This window comes from Micropterus salmoides, unplaced genomic scaffold, assembly GCF_014851395.1.
Source record: "Micropterus salmoides isolate LMB-PRFRI ecotype aquatic unplaced genomic scaffold, ASM1485139v1 Ms_hic_scaffold_15, whole genome shotgun sequence".
Lineage (NCBI taxonomy): Eukaryota > Metazoa > Chordata > Actinopteri > Centrarchiformes > Centrarchidae > Micropterus > Micropterus salmoides.
Window position 1 is genome coordinate 33,313,885 of NW_024040596.1, and position 18,594 is coordinate 33,332,478.

An 18,594-nucleotide genomic window follows, 5' to 3' on the forward strand; every position below is an offset into this window, starting at 1 on the left:
AGAAATACTTTATTGATCCCCAAGGGGAAATTCTGTAATTGTTATTAGGGGGGGAAATAATTTAAACAATTTCAGCATAAGGACACAATTTACCAACTGTGAAAAAAGAGAACTGGTCTAAATACTTTTTAGCATTTTATATTACACATTTCAGATGTGATATGGGTGTTTGTGAAAATAAAATGCTGACTGCCAAGACAGAGTGATAGTCAGCATAAAATGATAGTCATTTGTGATGTTGATGTCATACTTTCACTGACCGCAGCAGAAAGAGGCGCACATAGGAACAAATCTGGACTGGAATTTATTATTTCCTCTACAGCTCAGCCATGGATCAATGTTCACCTTGTCTGCCAAAAATGTACATCTAAAGTGCTTAAGCTTATGTTCCCATAAAATATCTAGCTACTGAAACAGCTCTATTCTCAGATATAAAGCTAGAGGCAAGGGTTTGTTGCAACTTTGACATCAAACAGACTGTTAATGTTCCACTACACCGCACACATCTAAAGGAAAAGGGTGACAATAGAAAAGTTCAATTGCGAAGTGCTGATGTTCACTTCTGGGAGACTTCATCCAGCTTGGGCTCTAAAAAACACAAAGCAGAGCTATTAACTCAGTGCATGTTTGATTATTTAGTATTTTACATTTTCAAGTCCTTATTGCTACTTTTTGTGGTCACAGAATATTCAGATTTATGATAAAGCTAACCGGCAACAAGACCTCACAGTGTCAATGACACACTTATTAGAATAACACCACAAGATTCAAATCAAATGGATTTTCCCCCAGGGAGGATGAAGTAAATTTCATGGCACTGTATCCATTAGATTCTAATATTTCCTGGGTTTCCAAAGGAATTTTGGCCTGATGGTGATGTTACAAGGCAGACTATTACTTAAAAGAAGAACTGACCAGAATTATTATCTGTAGTAAATTGCAGTAGCTGTGAGCTGTTCAAAATTAAAACACAGACCAAGATAGCTATCCTGAAGGGACCTTTATACTGTGCACCAACGATTCTGTAAGTTGATTGCATGTCATACTGTTCGAGAATGGTGGTAATCTGTCATGATTAATCAATGATTGGCTATGATTTAAGGCATGACAGATTGGGCGACAAATGCACGGTGAATCTTAGCACTACAATGTAAATTTAAAAAAAGATATGAGAGCAGAGATACATTGTCAGTTCACGTTATCCATCTGCGCTGCTCCAAGTTTTGAAAATGCAGTAAGAAAACAAACAAGCTGTGGCACAGTCACACCTTGGGTGGCATTGGCCAGTGTGTTCTGAGTGATTTCAAGTCATATTCTGAATGGCTGGTTTTAGACATGGGTCATAGCAACAGTCATTGTGAGAATTTGCTCCTAAATTTCAGGCAGTCTTTGGTCTCCAGATCTTCAAATTGTCCGTTGATGGAGGTTTCTCATAGTGTAATCGAGGACTGTTTTAATTTGATGACCAGGTTTCACTATGTTTTTCTAGCTTCAGACAGCCCAAAATGTGCATACTGTAAAGGGGCCTTTAGGCCATGCTGCATGGCAAACAATAATTTAAAACAAGGATCTTGAAAGGTTACTGAAAGTAAACATTGATCAATAAAATACATTTTGTTGTTGTTGTCATCTAGTTTACGAAAATGGAATTGCATTCACAACTCTTGTGTATGAAAAAATTAAATAAAAATGTAGGTCAGGTGTTGACTAACCTGTGAATTTGAACTCTGGGAAAGATGTGAGGTCTCCACCACCATATAGTCTCTGAAGCTTTGCTATTTCATCTGCCAAGGCCTTTTCGTACTCTGAACCTGCATCGACTAGCCCCCCAGTACCCCTAGAGGAGGAGGACAAAGATCAGTTATCAGTAAAGTACCATTTAATTTTCTCTCAGGTTCAGTGCATTTTATCGCCATGGGATTCTCTGTTGAATCATCAAATGTCATATTTATTTAGTAATTCTCATGAATCATGCTTTATTTATTTTAGTGCAGTTGTTGGAAGAGTTGTTTACAAGTTTCAGGTGTTTTGAGAGTGGGCAACTTCATCACCATCCATCTTTTGCATGTTTTCCAGAATAAAATCCTGAAGCATAACCTGGGCTGAGAAGCTCAGTCCCACATACACTGTCCTGTTGCCCCAAAGACTCACTAGAGAACATTACATGTATAAATCTCCTGCTAACAGTCCCAACAAATGCACTACTTCTTCCTGTTTGAATGTTTTTTTAAAACTACAGTGGAAAATTACTGAGCCTTTATTAAAAATAAATTACATTAATGACCCGTATTGTCAGGCCAATTCCCACTGCAATTTAATGTAAAGTCATAAAAGTAGAGACTCATAACATTTACTTTGTTATATATCAAAAGTTCAACACTGAAACACACAATATTTGTAAGTTCTTTCCACAGAAGGTTCAACAGCTGTGATATTATGGTCAGCAGAACTGGTAATTGGAAGGTGAGACAATTTCCTCCATTTCAGTTTTCCAAATACTTAACGTGCAGCATTAAGAACCTTCCTCAGAATCACCTGTGTACGGTGAACCTTATGTAACTTCCATCACACATTTCAGCTGCTGTCCAGCTGAAGCTGTGCTTGTATTTGAGCACGCAGCTACAGTTTAAACCTCTCTTACTTCCAAATTGGCTAAATCTGTCCTAAACCCAGCTAAGCTAGTGAGTTTTAGAGATACCCTTTTAAACAAACAAACAAAAAAACAGGGATGAAATAACACGCTGGGTGGAAGCAATGAGACTTACTGGCTTTTTGTGGAGTACTCGCGTATGGAGTCTAAGAAGAGCTTCTGAATGGGGTCCATTTGAGCTGCGAGTTACAGGGAAAAAAAACAATTATTTCTCTTCAAAGTAAAAATTATTAATTCATTAACCAGTATCATGCGTTTGGACCTGGGAGTGGTAGACAATAGTCAGCTACAGGGGTAAGATAGGAAAGAACATATGAAAGGTCAGGTCAGTTGATAGGTTAAAAAGTTGCTGTGATAGGTCATACTAGGCTATACATTTACAGAACTGCTGCAAGGCCAACAACATAGTCAAACAAAACATTTAACAGTGAAGTCCAAAAAAACAATTTATAATGTTCAACTTTGACTCCACGCACAGCAACCAGGGTGTAATCTCCCCATGTGCTTAAAATGAAAGAAAGGAAAAGGAAAGTTTACATTCACACAGTATCCATTAACAAAATACACCCAACAACTGTATCAAACATGATGGACTGATTACATATTACTTTTCCATGCAACTCCCAAATAAGAGTGAGAAGTGTAAGGGAGGGAGGTTAAAGGTATGAAGGTGGAAAGAAATTCTAGAAAACAAAGACATAAGTGCAGTTAGCAGGCAGGCATTAGTAGGATGTGGAAAAAATAAACATTTTAAAAAGTGTCAAAAAACACATGGCAAAAATCTCAAGGCAAAATGCTGTGCAGTTAAAATAAGCATCATACAAGATGGCTGAAGCAGCACAAACACATCAAACAAGGAGTTGATGTATAGCCAGTAGATGTTTTGGGGGGTGGGGACAAAATAACCAAAATCCATCCCCCCTGTTAAAGAAGAACTAATCACTGTCTATAGCCATATGAAAGATGACCCAGCCATGGGAAGGGGGGTGGTGATATGGAGAAGGAAAGATTGAGGGTTATGGGCTTAAATGCATAAGGGACTACTGTGAACAAGGCGTGTTGAGGGTTAGTACAAAAAGTGTGTTTGTGATGTCAGGTATTTTTTACAGTTTATCCTTACACTCATCACAAATGACTACTGTATATTCATATAAATAGAGATTAAAATGATTGCTGGTAGACTGCAGGGTCCACAGAGAAAAAGAGAAGGATTGTGGGGGAATGGGAGGTTGTAGTGTATACCCTCAGATAGTTCAACTGGTTCAGATGGGGCCTCCATCTGCAGTTCCTCTCCTGCAGCTTCAGCTATGACTGGAGCAGGGTCCACCAGCTCCTCTGCACTCTCCACAGGGGCAGAAACTTCAGCCACAGGCTCTGGGGCTGCATCTACAGGGACTCCAGCAGGGACAACTTCAGGGGCAGCTTCTACAAGTGGTGCAGCTTCAGCAGCAGGGGCTTCAGGGGCAGCTTCTACAAGTGGTGCAGCTTCTGCAGCAGGGGCTTCAGGGGCAGCTTCTACAAGTGGTGCAGCTTCTGCAGCAGGGGCTTCAGGTGCAGCTTCTACAAGCGGTGCAGCTTCTGCAGCAGGGGCTTCAGGGGCAGCTTCTACAAGTGGTGCAGCTTCTGCAGGGGCAGCTTCTACAAGTGGTGCAGCTTCTGCAGCAGGGGCTTCAGGGGCAGCTTCTACAAGTGGTGCAGCTTCTGCAGCAGGGGCTTCAGGGGCAGCTTCTACAAGTGGTGCAGCTTCTGCAGCAGGGGCTTCAGGGGCAGCTTCTACAAGCGGTGCAGCTTCTGCAGCAGGGGCTTCAGGGGCAGCTTCTACAAGCGGTGCAGCTTCTGCAGCAGGGGCTTCAGGGGCAGCTTCTACAAGCGGTGCAGCTTCTGCAGCAGGGGCTTCAGGGGCAGCTTCTACAAGCGGTGCAGCTTCTGCAGCAGGGGCTTCAGGGGCAGCTTCTACAAGCGGTGCAGCTTCTGCAGCAGGGGCTTCAGGGGCAGCTTCTACAAGCGGTGCAGCTTCTGCAGCAGGGGCTTCAGGTGCAGCTTCTACAAGTGGTGCAGCTTCTGCAGCAGGGGCTTCAGGGGCAGCTTCTACAAGCGGTGCAGCTTCTGCAGCAGGGGCTTCAGGGGCAGCTTCTACAAGTGGTGCAGCTTCTGCAGCAGGGGCTTCAGGGGCAGCTTCTACAAGTGGTGCAGCTTCTGCAGCAGGGGCTTCAGGGGCAGCTTCTACAAGTGGTGCAGCTTCTGTAGCAGGGGCTTCAGGTGCAGCTTCTACAGGAACTTCAGCACCTGTTGCTTCAGGGGCTGCTTCAACAGGAGGTTTTGCTGGAGCAGCATTAGGAGTTGGAGCAGTTTCAAAAGCAGGAGCTGCAGCTGCAGGAGCTTTAATAACTGGGGCTGCCGTTTCAGCTGCAGAGACAGCGGCTTCAGCTATACATGCTGAAGTTTCAGCATTGGCATCAACCACTGGTACAACTTCAGCAACCCCTTCTGCAACAAGCTCAACCATTGGTATTGCTTCAGCGCCAGCTTCAACTACAGATGCAGGGGCAGATTCAGAGACTCCTTCGACAGCGGGAGGTGCTTCAAAAATGGGTGTAGCTTCAGCTGCTGAGACAGGTTTGGGGATAACTTCAGTAATGGGAGTGGTGTCTACCACAGGGGTGGTTGCCACTGCCTCAGGTGCAGCAGCAGAGGGTCTGAGCTCTGCAGCTGCTGTAGCTTCTGCGGCTGCAGCGGTTGCTGCCGCTGGAGAAACTTCATTCTTGGGAAACTCATATGACTTGTGCTGGACAAGTTTCTCTATATCGAAGTATGTTTTAGCCTTGCCTTTGTCTAGGATGAAGGAGGAAGGCAAGCAGACAAAATACATTATTTTAAAACATTTGTGTATGATTGAATAACAAAATGTCAAATATGAAATCCAAAAGGTATCTGAAAATTCTGAAAAACATTACAAGCCTATGAGTTAGGAAAACAAGCAAATGTATTATAGAAAAGCTTCAAGAAAACAAAGAGAAAAGAACAACAGTAACCTTGACCATAACAGTTTTATACTGAGATAAATGGAATCTAATATAATCAAAAAGACCTAAAACACAGTAACACTGGTCAGCTGTCAGCAGTAAGTCAGTGAAATAGTCTTTAAAATCCTGTGAAAGGAACGATTAATGTGGTGCAATCATTACTTTATAAAACATGGATCTACCTATGTACAGCATTAAGGACTTTCCTCTGAATCACCTGTGTGCAGTGAACCTTTGCTAACGTCTGTCTAACCAAGGTCATCCACTTCAAAAACCTAAGCATACTGTACACCAAGCAAAACACATTCACACAAATATTCCATATATGCCAAATCCTGCAAATGCTTAAAGGGGACCCATTATTTTTAGCTCTATATACACTAGTGATACCTCTAATGTAGCTTTGCAGAATTCAAAGTTTTAAAAATTATTATAATCCTTATTTAACTTACACTAGCCCTTTATACAGCCCCTAAGCTCATCCTATGTCTGGTTTTAGGCTCCTGTCTCTTTTTCTAAAACTGTCCCCGATGCCTGTTGAGGGGCTTGTGAGACGCCGTTAACAAGCCCTTAGGAAGTATCTGTAAGCCAGTTTGACATAGTGGCCCTTCCATGGAATTACAACTTCCGGGGCTGTCATATGATGCAGGCTGGCCCCAAAATACTTTCCCCCATAGACTTACATAAACTGCATTTCCACCATGGGAACTATACCCCACAACTAGGAACCTTTGGAGGAACGAACTGCGTTTCCACCGCAGGGACCAGGGTCTAAATTTAGTTCCAGGGTCTTTATTTTACCCCAAAATTGACCCTGCTTGAGGGGCTAGTACTTTACGAAAGTACCAGTACTTTGGGGGAGGGGTGCTTGCCTTGCAGTGAATTTCTGAATGGGGGAGTAGAGGCTACTGGTTGCTCCTCTCTTTTTCATCATTGTTTGCAAACCAATAAATCAAAATCAATAGTCAGATAGCAAACAAGTCTCGCCGATGTCAGCCTGAGACGTGAGTGCTACCAGCTGATCTGCAGCTCGTCAGCTGGAAATGTTTAATGACTTTCCAAACTGCTGCGATTTTGTTTCTTTCTTTTTCTGTACTGGAGTTCTTTTAAGAACGTGATGGCTTTATCCAGTTTGTTCAACTATTTTGAACTTTGACTGCAGGGTGCGAGGTCGCCAAGCAGTGCACTGTGCTGCGCTTGCGCTTTGCTTGACGCAGCAACAAACTGCCATGGCGCGGCGCAAGCCATTGAAAATAATGGGTTTCGCAGCAGTGCGGTCATTGCAGTCTGTCTGAAAGGCCCATTATTGTTGAACCTTTTCTCTCTGCTCGCCTGCCATTCACCAGTCTTGTGCAGTGAGTTTTGCGTGCGTGCGTGCTGTGCGGCCGACCGCCACGTGCACATCGTGTTTCCTCGCGGGTCTATTTCAAGTAGGCTACTGTTTAATAACAATATAATATTCTTTGTGTGGTTCATCAATGGTGATAAATGATCCAAACATCCCGCAAGGTGCGGACAACTCGGCGCAACACTGGCGAAGCTGAGGCTCCGTCTCTTCATCAAGTGTTCCTCTTCTGCCACTACACACATACATGCTACGCTCACACATGCGCACTGACCCCTCCTCCTTAAGGGTTACAATTATGGATTTATTCACACACTTATTATTAAAAGCTTCTTTGATTTCACACTCTTATTTACAGCATTATATGTGGAAATGTATATTGTAATAGGCTGTATATTAAGTTATTGGGGGAAAACTGGTAGTTCCTGGTAAAATCAGACGTAGAGCACCCCTTTATTGCCTAAATGGCATGATCCGCGTTTTGCTGTGAAGCTTCGACTATGAGACTTACAGTCGATTCAGGCTCCGCCCATCAAAGTACCGAATCTTCAACTATTTGGGGTCAGCTCTAGTCTCTTCATTATACCCATACACAAAAAAAGCTGCTTTTAATGGTCAAGCCTAGCCTATAATTTTTCATTATATTCCAATAAAATGTTCATATATACACATTTGCTCATCGATTGTGGTTGCTAAATAATGATGCCTGTCCATCGCTTTGTATGGCGTATACGTCAGCTGGTCAATTTGCCAAATCTTCGCAGGTCTTTAGAGCGGCAGAAAAACACAACAATGAACCTTTTAGTTCTTTGAAAAGTAGATCCTGGAACAAAATTCCTGGGTACTTGGTGGAAATGCAGCTATTGTGAAAGAAGGGGCTATATACCTGGGTCACTCGAAGTTGAACTTTTTTAGCTTTATAAACAGGTTTCATAGGAATGAACGGAATCCTGCCTTCGACACTGTATCTGGTTCAGCCCCAAACAAATGTAGAAAAACAGGGTTTTTGTGTTTTTTAGAAACTCAAAGAGTAGTGCCTTGAACAACCTGTGCGTGTACATAGGCGGTGGGCCGAGGCCGGGTTAGCTGCTTTGGTTTTAGAAAATAATGATCCCAATCAAGGGAGGACCCAAATTTTTAAAGTGGTGAAGATTGTTTTATTCTTAATCCAATTCAGTTTGTTGCCACTCAAAATTCTCGCACAATTCCCCAAATCATACTTTAATGTTTGTTAAATTTACCGGAAAACACAGCAGCCTACTATAGCAGACGAACAAATAGTACGCTAAGATGCTGACAGAGCGATGTCATTAACCAATCAGGTTTGGCTGCATTGAGCACCGCTGTTCACACAACAAAAAACGGCATGGAAGCAGTGCCGCTCGGCTGTGGACTGTATGTAATGAACGGCGTGAGGGTAAGTATTAATGTTGTTGGAAAATGCTTGTAAAGCAACTTGTTTTAATATATAGCTATGTGTTGTTCAAACTTGCGGCAACCTTACCAGTGTAACGTTAAAGGTAGCGTTAGCTAGCACTGCGTTAGCTAGGTAGCATCATGCACGCATTGGTTGAATATGGCCTGCATCCATTTCTCATTAGCTAGTTTTGTCTAATGAATATAACAATCGCTTTTCATTGGGTAGTTTTTCCTTTTATTATTTTGGCTGCATGCTCATTTGTATTTTTATTTGTTTGCAAGTGATGCTCGTTTCAATGTGTAGAAGTCAGTGATGTGTGACGTACAGGTGAAACTCGAAAAATTAGCATATCGTGCTAAAGTTCATTTATTTCAGTAATTCAACTTAAAATGTGAAACTAATATATTATATAGACTCATTACATGCAAAGTGAGATATTTCAAGCCTTTATTTGATATAATTTTGATGATTATTGCATACAGCTTATGAAAACCCCAAATTCAAAATCTAAGGATATTAAATAGCACAGTAATCCCATGGTCATTGAATCAGGTTTTGGTACTTCTGGCAGTGTGGGCAGGTGCCAAGTCCTGCTGGAAAATGAAGCCAGCATCTCCATAAAGCTCATCTGCTGAAGGAAGCATAAAGTGCTCTAAAATATCCTGGTAGACGGCCGCGCTGACTCTGGACTTAATAGAGCACAGTGGACCAACACCAGCAGATGACATGGCTCCCCAAACCAACACAGACTGTGGAAACTTCACACTGGACTTCAAGCATCTTGGAGTGTGTGCCTCTCTGTTCTTCCTCCAGACTCTGGGACCTTGGTTTCCAAATGAGATGCAAAATTAGCTCTCATCAGAAAAGAGGACTTTGGACCACTGAGAAACAGACCAGTTCTTTTTTCTTCTGACACTGTTTGTTGTTCAGGAGCGGCTTGACAAGAGGAATACGACATTTGAAGCCCATGTCCAGGACCCGTCTGCGTGTGGTGGCTCTTGATGCAGTAACTCCAGCCTCAGTCCCTCCTTGTGAAGCTCCCCCACACATTTGAACGGCCTTTTCCTGACAATCCTCTCCAGGCTACGGTCATCCCTGCTGCTTGTGCACCTTTTTCTTCCACACCTTTCCCTTCCACTTAACTTTCTATTAATGTGCCTTGATACAGCACTTTGAGAACATCCAACTTCTTTTGCAGTTACCTTTTGAGGCTTTCCCTCCTTGTGGAGGGTGTCAATGATGGTTTTCTGCACAACTGTCAGCTCAGCAGTCTTCCCCATGATTGTGAATTCCAGGAACAGGTGGGTCGGATCACAGTGATGTGATTTATCAAATAGATAGTCAATAGGGATGGGTATCGCTACTCGATAACTTTATGGTATCGACCGAAACAGTCCAGTATCAAGCAGTATCATCTCCAGTCAAACCAGTACTTCATTTCATCTATTTGATAAATAGATCGCAGCAAAAAATTACTGTTTGTAAAGTTTTGCTTGCAGCCAAACACGCAAGTAACACTCAGAAAGAAGGGCACGGCTCTTTTTTTTCCCTTCCCCCCTTTATGTGACTGCACCTGCTTGTAAGTACATGCATAATTTTAACAGCTCACATTCAGCTGCAGTTTCAGGCATGTTTGTCACTGATGCAATTTTATCACCACAAGCCTGGCTTTCTGTTGGTTTCATCACTTGTCACCTATCACTTTATTCCATCATATCTATTAAACGTCTGTGAAGGTTCTCAGTCATCCAGGTCATAGTTATCCAAAGAAGGTTAAAGTCAAGCCAACTGGACTTGGTTGTTTAGTCTCCCCAATATACAGGTCTGTGCATTCCTCACTGCATTGGACCGCATACACCAGATTGCTTTTCTTGTGTTTGGGTGTGCGGTCTTTGGGGTGGACCAGCATCTGTCTTAGTGTGTTCTTGGGTTTAAAAAACACAGGAGGATTTTCAACAAACACAACATCCCTGAGTTTCTCTGATACTCCAGACACGTATGGAATCACAATGTTGTTGCATTTGACCTTCTTTTCTTCATCCCCTGTAGTTTTGCTCTTCTTCCTGGATTTTTTGGCTGTTTTCATAAAGGTCCATTTAGGGTTTCCACAGGCTGTAAGTGCCCCCTTCAGGTGGTTCTGTCTGAGCATGACCCAAGTAGGATGAGAAGCGATCCGATACAATTTCCCAATATGTTATAAATCAGTTATTTGAAAAAAAAAGAAATAGACCTCCTTGCTTGTCCATAACAACAATAAAATAATTTTAGGCTACCAAATAAACTACTATGGCTTCAACAGTTGTCATTTATGCAAGGTATCGAATGTCTATTGGTATCGGTATCACATTAGGGTACTGGTATCGTAAAATTTTTAATGATATCCAACTCTACCATTCAATGCTTTAAATTCTCTTTCAATGGACAATGGTGCAAGAGTACAGCTGGGGTTTTATATTGCTAATCTGAGAATGAAATAGAACTCTTGTGCCGTAATAGTTTGTTTACACACAATAAACATTGGTTCTTTCAATGTAATGTATGAAATATTGGGACCTACTCCTAATTTCCATTCTTTGTTTCCTCAACAGATTCAAAGTTCAAGATCCACCTTCATACTCCCTGGGATAGCCACTGTGAGCTGATATAGCAGGAGGCTTTTAGGTTTTCAAGTTATATCTTCACACTGCCTCTTCAGCTGCAAGACCTTTTGACATTTTGATCAAGAATGTTGATATATAATATAAATAGGCGTGGTCCCAGCACTGACCCCTGGGGCACACGCTTGGATACATTAAGAAGGCTAGAAGTGAGACCATCTACCTGCACGGTTAGTCCCAGTTTGTTGCCTGCAAACCACCTGCAACGTTGGCCTGCCAGATTAAATACTATTGGTTTAACGGATCAAAGTCAGTAGCCTAGTTTACCCAAAACAAGTCCAACATTTCAGAGACAACAACATCGAAAGACAATGCCATCGATGGCCCTTTCCGAAAAAACACTGAATGAATACACTTTCCCATCCTGTGTCTGTAAAAGGAATGATGGGTCCAGTTTTCTCTACATGCTTTCAGCACCCTATTTCTTTTATAGATGTGACGCTAGCAAACAGGAGCAATCTAGTGGTTGGCATGATTTTGGATTTTGCTCATCATATTAAGACTGACAGGTGAAGTTTCCTAACAATACAATGGAACGGAAATGTGATAAAAAATCTTTTAAGGGACAATGTTATGACAGAAAGTGTAATTTCTCATTAAAAAAAAAACAAAAAAAAAGAGGTAGAAGACTACCTCTAAAATACTGACATGTTTGTGTTTTAATCAGAATCAGCTTTACTGCCAAGTAGAGCTGTATATGTAAGTAAAGCTTACACAAGGAATTTGCTCTGGTGGTGCATAACAAACATAAACCTAATTAAGATATAAATAAATAATAGACTATGTTTACATGGCAGTTATTTACATGAGCATCAGATTTATGTGTGTAAACATTTACAATTTAAGGTGAATAAACAAAGCAGGGTGACTGTTGGGGTAAATTTATCCTTTAGCTGTTTTTGCTGTTTGAAGGAATATTTGATTGTAAAATAGCCAGAGCAGACCAGAAGCACAAGTGGCACCAAATTTTCGCTCTTGCTCTCTCTCCCCCTCCCTCTCCCTAGACCTGCTCTTTTATGAAAAGCGCTGTGAGATAACTGTTGTTGTGATTTGGCGCTATATAAATAAAATTTAATTGAATATAGCACACAATTCTCGCTGATGTCTGATTGAGATTGTACATTATATTTACAGCTAGGAAACAGCAGCCAGTGTGCAGATAGTCCTGCTGTGTGTTTACAGATAACAGCTGATGGAGTTCAGCTTTTAGTTAATAATGTTTTAATGACAGAAAATGATGTTTCTTTCTCTGTAAAGGAGTTCTTTAATGAACTTGTTGGCTTTATCCAGTTTGTTATTATGCGAATGCAAGGCATCGCGGTTCCCAGTACCAGTGGAGCTGGGAACCCTATTGTTTTCGCTCAGATTTATATTAATTTTTTTAATATACTATTTTTTCTTCTGTGCATAAAACTGATACTGCGGCCTAGACGGTAACTGCTAGGGATGCAAAACTCATAGGGTAGGTCCAGTTCACTACACGTAACTCAAATAAAATTTGCACACTTCTACCACTAGGGGGCGCTATAAGCAAGGTCAATGCGTTTGGTCTTGAAACTCCCGCTCACGAAGGCGGATATCAAAATCTGATATCCATGCGTTCGGGAGATCCTGCTGAATCTCGTTGTATAGGCCACGCCCATTTCCACCTATAATTTTTTTCCCTGCAAAATCGTGAAAACCTATTTTTATTAACTTCTCCGAAGCTGCCAGTCCGATCGACACCAAACTTGGCACGGACCATCTCTGGATCTCTGGTGATACAGGCTCCCCAGATCGATATGTGAAAAACTGTTCCAATTATAAGCTAACAAACATTAGCGCAAATAGCTAAAAAAAAAAAAAAGGAAGTGATGTCATATCTTTGGTTTGGAATGGCCGATCAACACCAAACTTGACGACCTTATGTGGTATACCCCTGAGAAGCTGTGCAAAATTTGGTGTCAGTCGGCCTCTAGATGGCGTGATTATCTGCATATCAAATAACGCTCCCATAGACATCCATTCATTTTACATCTCCATAACCGCAAGTCCCTTTCATTTCAAAGTCTGGCCGTTTATTGTCCACGGGCCCCCAAGCCGTGGAGGAGCGCCGTGTCGACTCGTGCGCCCTCCGTGGGGCCAGGGGGGCTTGGACCCCGCTTACAACTGCTTGCAGTTCTAGTTAAATTTATGACTAACTTTAATCGTGCGTCTCCCCACACACCAAATAAGCTATTTTTAGTGGTCAAGCATTTTGTTTTTCCATTATATTCCAAACAGATCTTATGTTCATATATACACACACATTTTGCTCACCGATAGGGATTACTAAACAATGATCCATGTCCTTCGCTTTGTATGGTGTACATCAGAGTAATAACATACGTCAGCTAGTTAAATTGTCTAATCTTCGAAGGTCAGAAAATGCACAACAATGGGCTGAAGGAACCTTTTAGTTCCTTGAAAGGTAGATCCTGGGACTAAAAGTACTTTTGGTGAAAATGCAGCTTTAGTCCCTCCCACTGAGGATCGAGGGGCAAAGAAACATGCAAGGAGAGAAGAAACAAGGAGAGAAATGGGTCCTTTACTCCGATTGAGTTTTGTGTATGTTTGTGCACTGTGTTGATACTAATAAAGGCTCACAGATATCGCTGCAGAGCGGCATGTTTTCTTTATTGATATTTTGAATAACCCATAATACAATCATGGTGTCTTTTGAACACTGGAAATGATTTATTAAACAAATGTTTCAGGGGAAACAAAAATGATGTAACGCATCAAGGCCACACTAAGTAATTATCAGCCTCATGTGACTGAATGGAAATGAGTATTTTTCATGTCTTTAACAGAAATTTTTATCCCCGGTGTGTCGACCCCTCAAACTATGACAAAAACCATGCTCTCTGTTCCTCCTGCTCAGTCTTTCAGTAAATGTGTGTACAAACACACTGTTTAAATTTGTCTCCCGTCATGATGCTATAGACAGCCCCGCCCACTGAACACATACTGAATAAACCGCTCTCAGCCCCACCATCCAACACAACACAGTAGTCCTTCCACAGTAGTCCTTCCTTCAAGCTAGAGGTGGATGTTGTTTATTCTGTCTTGTAGAAAGTGATTTTACACTTATGAAGGAAAGGGAAATGTTTTCAACTCTTTGATTTACACTATTTCCTGATGGACAGATAACTTTACATGTTATTAGCAGTTACTTTAGATGCCAGCTGCTGCTAAATGTAGCCACATTGCAACATTACATTTAATCACTTAGCTGACGCTTTTATCCAAAGCGACTTACAATTGCTATATATGTCCAGAGACACTTAACCCCTAGTTGCTCCAGACGTTACCCCTAGTTGCACACCTCTGGAGCAACTAGGGGTTAAGTGTCTTGCTCAGGGACACAGTCCACAATGGAGCAGTGCTGTAGACAGGAGACAAACGACTGATCTCATTACAGTGTCTTCTGTAGACAACATCATGTCTTAATTGCCCGTAGGGAGCAGATAAGTACCCGCTAAATTGTTGCACTAGAGCACTACTTTTATATTTATACCGTTGGCCATTACAAAGTTAAGTCAATTCTTCCAAAACAAACACAAAATCGGGCAAAAACTTACAGTAATGTTACATTAGCAATTAACAGTGATGTTAAAGAGTACTGTTGTGTTAAATAACTTCCAACTACAATTTTCAACTACATTAAAGCCTGACAGATTTCTTCCCCGACCAGATCAATGGCATTTGTACAGTTTTATAGTTGGATCAGCGCAAGCTTCAAGAGCTGACACAGGCTCAGCCACATGTTGTGACAGTAGCACTCTGAAACCTACCTGAGTTGTTCTTTTTTGACGACTTCTTGGAACCCCCAGATTTTGTGCTAAGGGATACAGCTGCAGGTGCTTTACTGAAAGTCCTCCAGCTGTCAGCCTGTAACGCACACACACACACACACACACACACACTTAAAGAGCAGTAACTTAAGCCCGTTCAAAATGGGCATGTTCATAACGGGCCAGTTGCTTGTCCTTTATGCAGCTTGCTCAATATCACTGACCTGCAGAACTGGAAAGTTTTTCCCATCGAGACGCAACAGTGAATGAATGAAATCGTTGCCGCTATCTCATTATTATTATTAGTAGTAGTCCCACTACTAAAAATAGCACTCATCCCGTCAGCTCTACCTGGACCCCGCTCTGCTAAACTAATCCTGTATTCTGCTCCGGACCTACTCTGCCTCCCGCACTCTGGTCTCTCAGCTATAGTTGCCCCTGCTCTGCACACCAGCCACCAAACCGAATCTGCAGCATCTAGTCTTCCACTCTACCTCGCTCTTCCCCGGCTCATTATCAAATCCTTTCAACAAATATTCATTTTTGATCTAACTGCTCTGATCCATCTATCAATCATAGGTGTGGTGTGAATGTTAAGCCCCACCCCCATAGCTTTGAATATTCACTGTTGTTACTAGCGCAGCTTCACAAAAAATAAAAATAAATGAAAAATGTATTGGGGCCAGCCCCACTGACTTTTCTGATTTTGTTCAAGACGACACAAAGCTATCTTAAACTGCTGCTAAGCAAATGAAGCCCCCCAGTGCTTGATCTCTGTTCAAATTCCATCATGTATTTTATCAATAATACTCCCTCTGTAAATAACCTCATGAGAGTTCCTCAGAAGTTGTCTTGAAAATAATGAGCTTATGATAAACACTTTTTTGCTGTTCGAGGTGGACTGTGCACTAGACCTGTCCTGACCTTTGAAGAAATTAAAGGTTATGTTGCAGTTCAGTATGCCAGAGACTGGTGGCTCAGTATGGGGGTGTCTGGTGATCTGAAGCAATTTCAGGTACAAATGAACTTCTTGCCTTCTTCATAATTTACTTTCCCAAGACATCCCGATCATGACAGAAATATTTTCTATTGATTATTGAAATACAAATCGTTGTCCTTAATAAATGAGAGAATACAATTCAGCCATCAGACAGTATGTTATCAGAGTGCAGACTTCTGCCAAGAGCATAATAACTATGTCCACCGCCTATGTTGCCTAGGATAGGATTATCGGTACTTGTGTTGCATTGAAAGAAATGTACAAATATGCGAGAGGACTTGCGGGCATCTGGCCCAGCTGACAACTACCCCCAGTTAACTGGTGACACATTTTTGCTGACTTGGGCTTCCTTAATTTCATTTTAATTTTCAGCCATGGGATGATAAGCAAATGGAAAAACTGAAGTAATATTTTAGGTGAAACAAAAGTGCTGTTTCTTAACCAATAGCAGGCTCAACAGGACTTCTTCAGGAGCTGTAAAGTAGTATCTATCCTGCAACATATTGAAAAAGGAAAGAGATTTTGAGAAAAATCACCTAATTTGCATTCTTTTTAATTTGGACCAGAAGTAGTGAAATCGTGGACACCTTGTTTAAGCTTTCCGATAATCAGCATCATACTGTTACGTTTATTTCTGAAGATGATGTGTCTTTAGGTGGGGTGGGAGTCCTACAGGGTCAACACTGAGGTTAATCAAAGCAGGTTCTAACACTCTCTCATACAGTTTAAAATGACACTGCTCCACCACCACTTTGCAAAACAACAAGACAGCAAAGTACCAGATCCATCACCCGATCAGCGTCAAAAGGCAATTGTAGTATCCCTTTTCGAAAAACATCATTTGCCCAGGCTTCTTTTTCAGTAAAAGGGGAAAAATTATGGAATTCTCTACCAATTCAGGAACAATACTGCTCTCATATTTAGTCTTTACACATTGCCCAACTTGTATATATTTTATCCTTTTTTATTTTCTTCCACTGAAAAAATATTTTATTTATTCTACACCATCTTACGTTATCAATGTATACATCATCTTCAGCACTACAGTATAAATGTTGATACGGAGTGAAAAAAAATCAGAACTATGTTTTTGTGGCTGCATCATTATTTTGAAACTTGTGGAGAATTTAAAATAATGTTCTGTGGGTCTGAACAATGTCTGACTGCACAGTAGGCCTATGGTTTACACTGATGGTTTAAATTCAGTCATAACACAAAAGAGACTCTTCCAAGTAAACATGTCCAGTAACATTGTTGTGCATGTACAGTGTAATTACTGACTGATACTGGTGGAGGCTCTGTAGCCTTGCACAAACATGCCCATGGTTATATATGCTTCATATCACGATGAACCACAACTTCCATGTTAACACCACCTGTACTCAGAAAGTCAAATTCCTCAGCAGTTCAGTAGGAGCTTCAGCTGCCAGGCCTGTGTCTGGTTTAAGCCTGTTCTACTGAGACAGGACTCTGCTAACATTAACCAACATCCTGCAAGAACAGCTTCAAGTTTGTGTTTCAAGCGTCGCAATTCAGAAAGTTAATTCATGTTTACATTTGCTTTCATTTAAATAGCATGAAGCTGAGCTTATTGCTATCTTCAGAGACTGAATAACGTTTTTCTGGGTCAATTCAAAAGGACAAACAACTGACAGCACAGTCCAAACCAATTTATTGACGGCATTTCCAATACAGCACGAAAATAAAGTATACATTACCTTGACACAGCCCAGTCGTCCTATCCTCAGCAGGGAAGCCGCCATATTTCGGTAACTGTAGTGTGCATCAATAAATACACGATAAATCAATGCAATAACAACAACAACGTCCAAATATCTCCAACCTGTACTTTTTTTCGTGCAAGAAAACAGAACCGCTATAAAATATCAGCTGGTTTATTCTAACATTGTCCCAGCGGACAAAAAGAAGCATGCAGGGTATGTGTTAAATAAACGTGGATCCTGGCTGTTACCTTTAATAAATGAGCCTGTTGTGTTTCGGTGGTCAGTGAAGCGGCTCCCAGCAGCATGGACACTCACACTGACTCTGCTTTCAACACCTTTTATACAACACTTGCTCGCGACAGTCACCGCCCCTTCTCGACCAAAGCCTGCATGTATTGTCCTTTGTGCATTTGTGTGTTTGTTAAAGTCTGTGGAGCTTATATTTGTTAACATTCTGCTTTTAGATGCTGAACATAGATGTGCGGTTACTATGAATGTGTTAAGACTGTAGTAAATATCTGCGGAGGTCTGCTCAGCGCTCACTGACTCATATTTCCAACTGTTTGTACATTTGATAGATTTACGTGCTTACTCGTGGTGAGCATTGTTGGATCTCTGTAAACATTATTACAAAGAGTAACGTTAGGGTATAACTTAGACCTGCTCTGTATGAAAAGTGCAATGAGATAACTGCTGTTATTTTGGCGGCGGCGCTTTAGAAATTAAACTGAAATAAGCGTCAGGAACGCGGCTGTAGATTTGAAAACATTCATTTTACATTAATGTTTAGAAAGCTACACGTATGTATATCAGGAGGAACGTTAGTTGTCTGTTATGCATCCAGTACATTGTGTTCTTTCTCGAGGGGGCGTGTCAGTGACGTAATTTGCGCGCGACGAAATCTCCAGCTCTCCGCCATGCCTCTGCGAGCTTTTTTCCCACTTTCTTAGTAGAAAAGTA

The 18,594-nt window shown here is 41.5% G+C and overlaps 1 protein-coding gene and 1 long non-coding RNA gene across 2 annotated transcripts; both read right to left on the reverse strand.

Annotated features, from left to right (window-relative positions):
* Positions 1-281: 281 nt before the first annotated feature.
* On the reverse strand, positions 282-18,293 carry si:ch211-140m22.7 (uncharacterized protein LOC570370 homolog). The gene is made up of 7 exons (XM_038719735.1): positions 17,883-18,293; positions 17,629-17,683; positions 14,911-15,007; positions 3,893-5,482; positions 2,766-2,829; positions 1,713-1,837; positions 282-588 (listed from the first exon to the last, which is right to left on the reverse strand). Exons 2-7 carry the CDS (start codon positions 17,671-17,673, stop codon positions 557-559), a joined length of 1,953 nt encoding a protein of 650 aa, XP_038575663.1. The 5' UTR covers positions 17,674-17,683; positions 17,883-18,293; the 3' UTR covers positions 282-556.
* On the reverse strand, positions 16,251-17,619 carry LOC119903505. The gene is made up of 2 exons (XR_005444524.1): positions 16,498-17,619; positions 16,251-16,403 (listed from the first exon to the last, which is right to left on the reverse strand). It is a non-coding gene; the product is annotated as an uncharacterized LOC119903505 (long non-coding RNA).
* Positions 18,294-18,594: the final 301 nt, after the last annotated feature.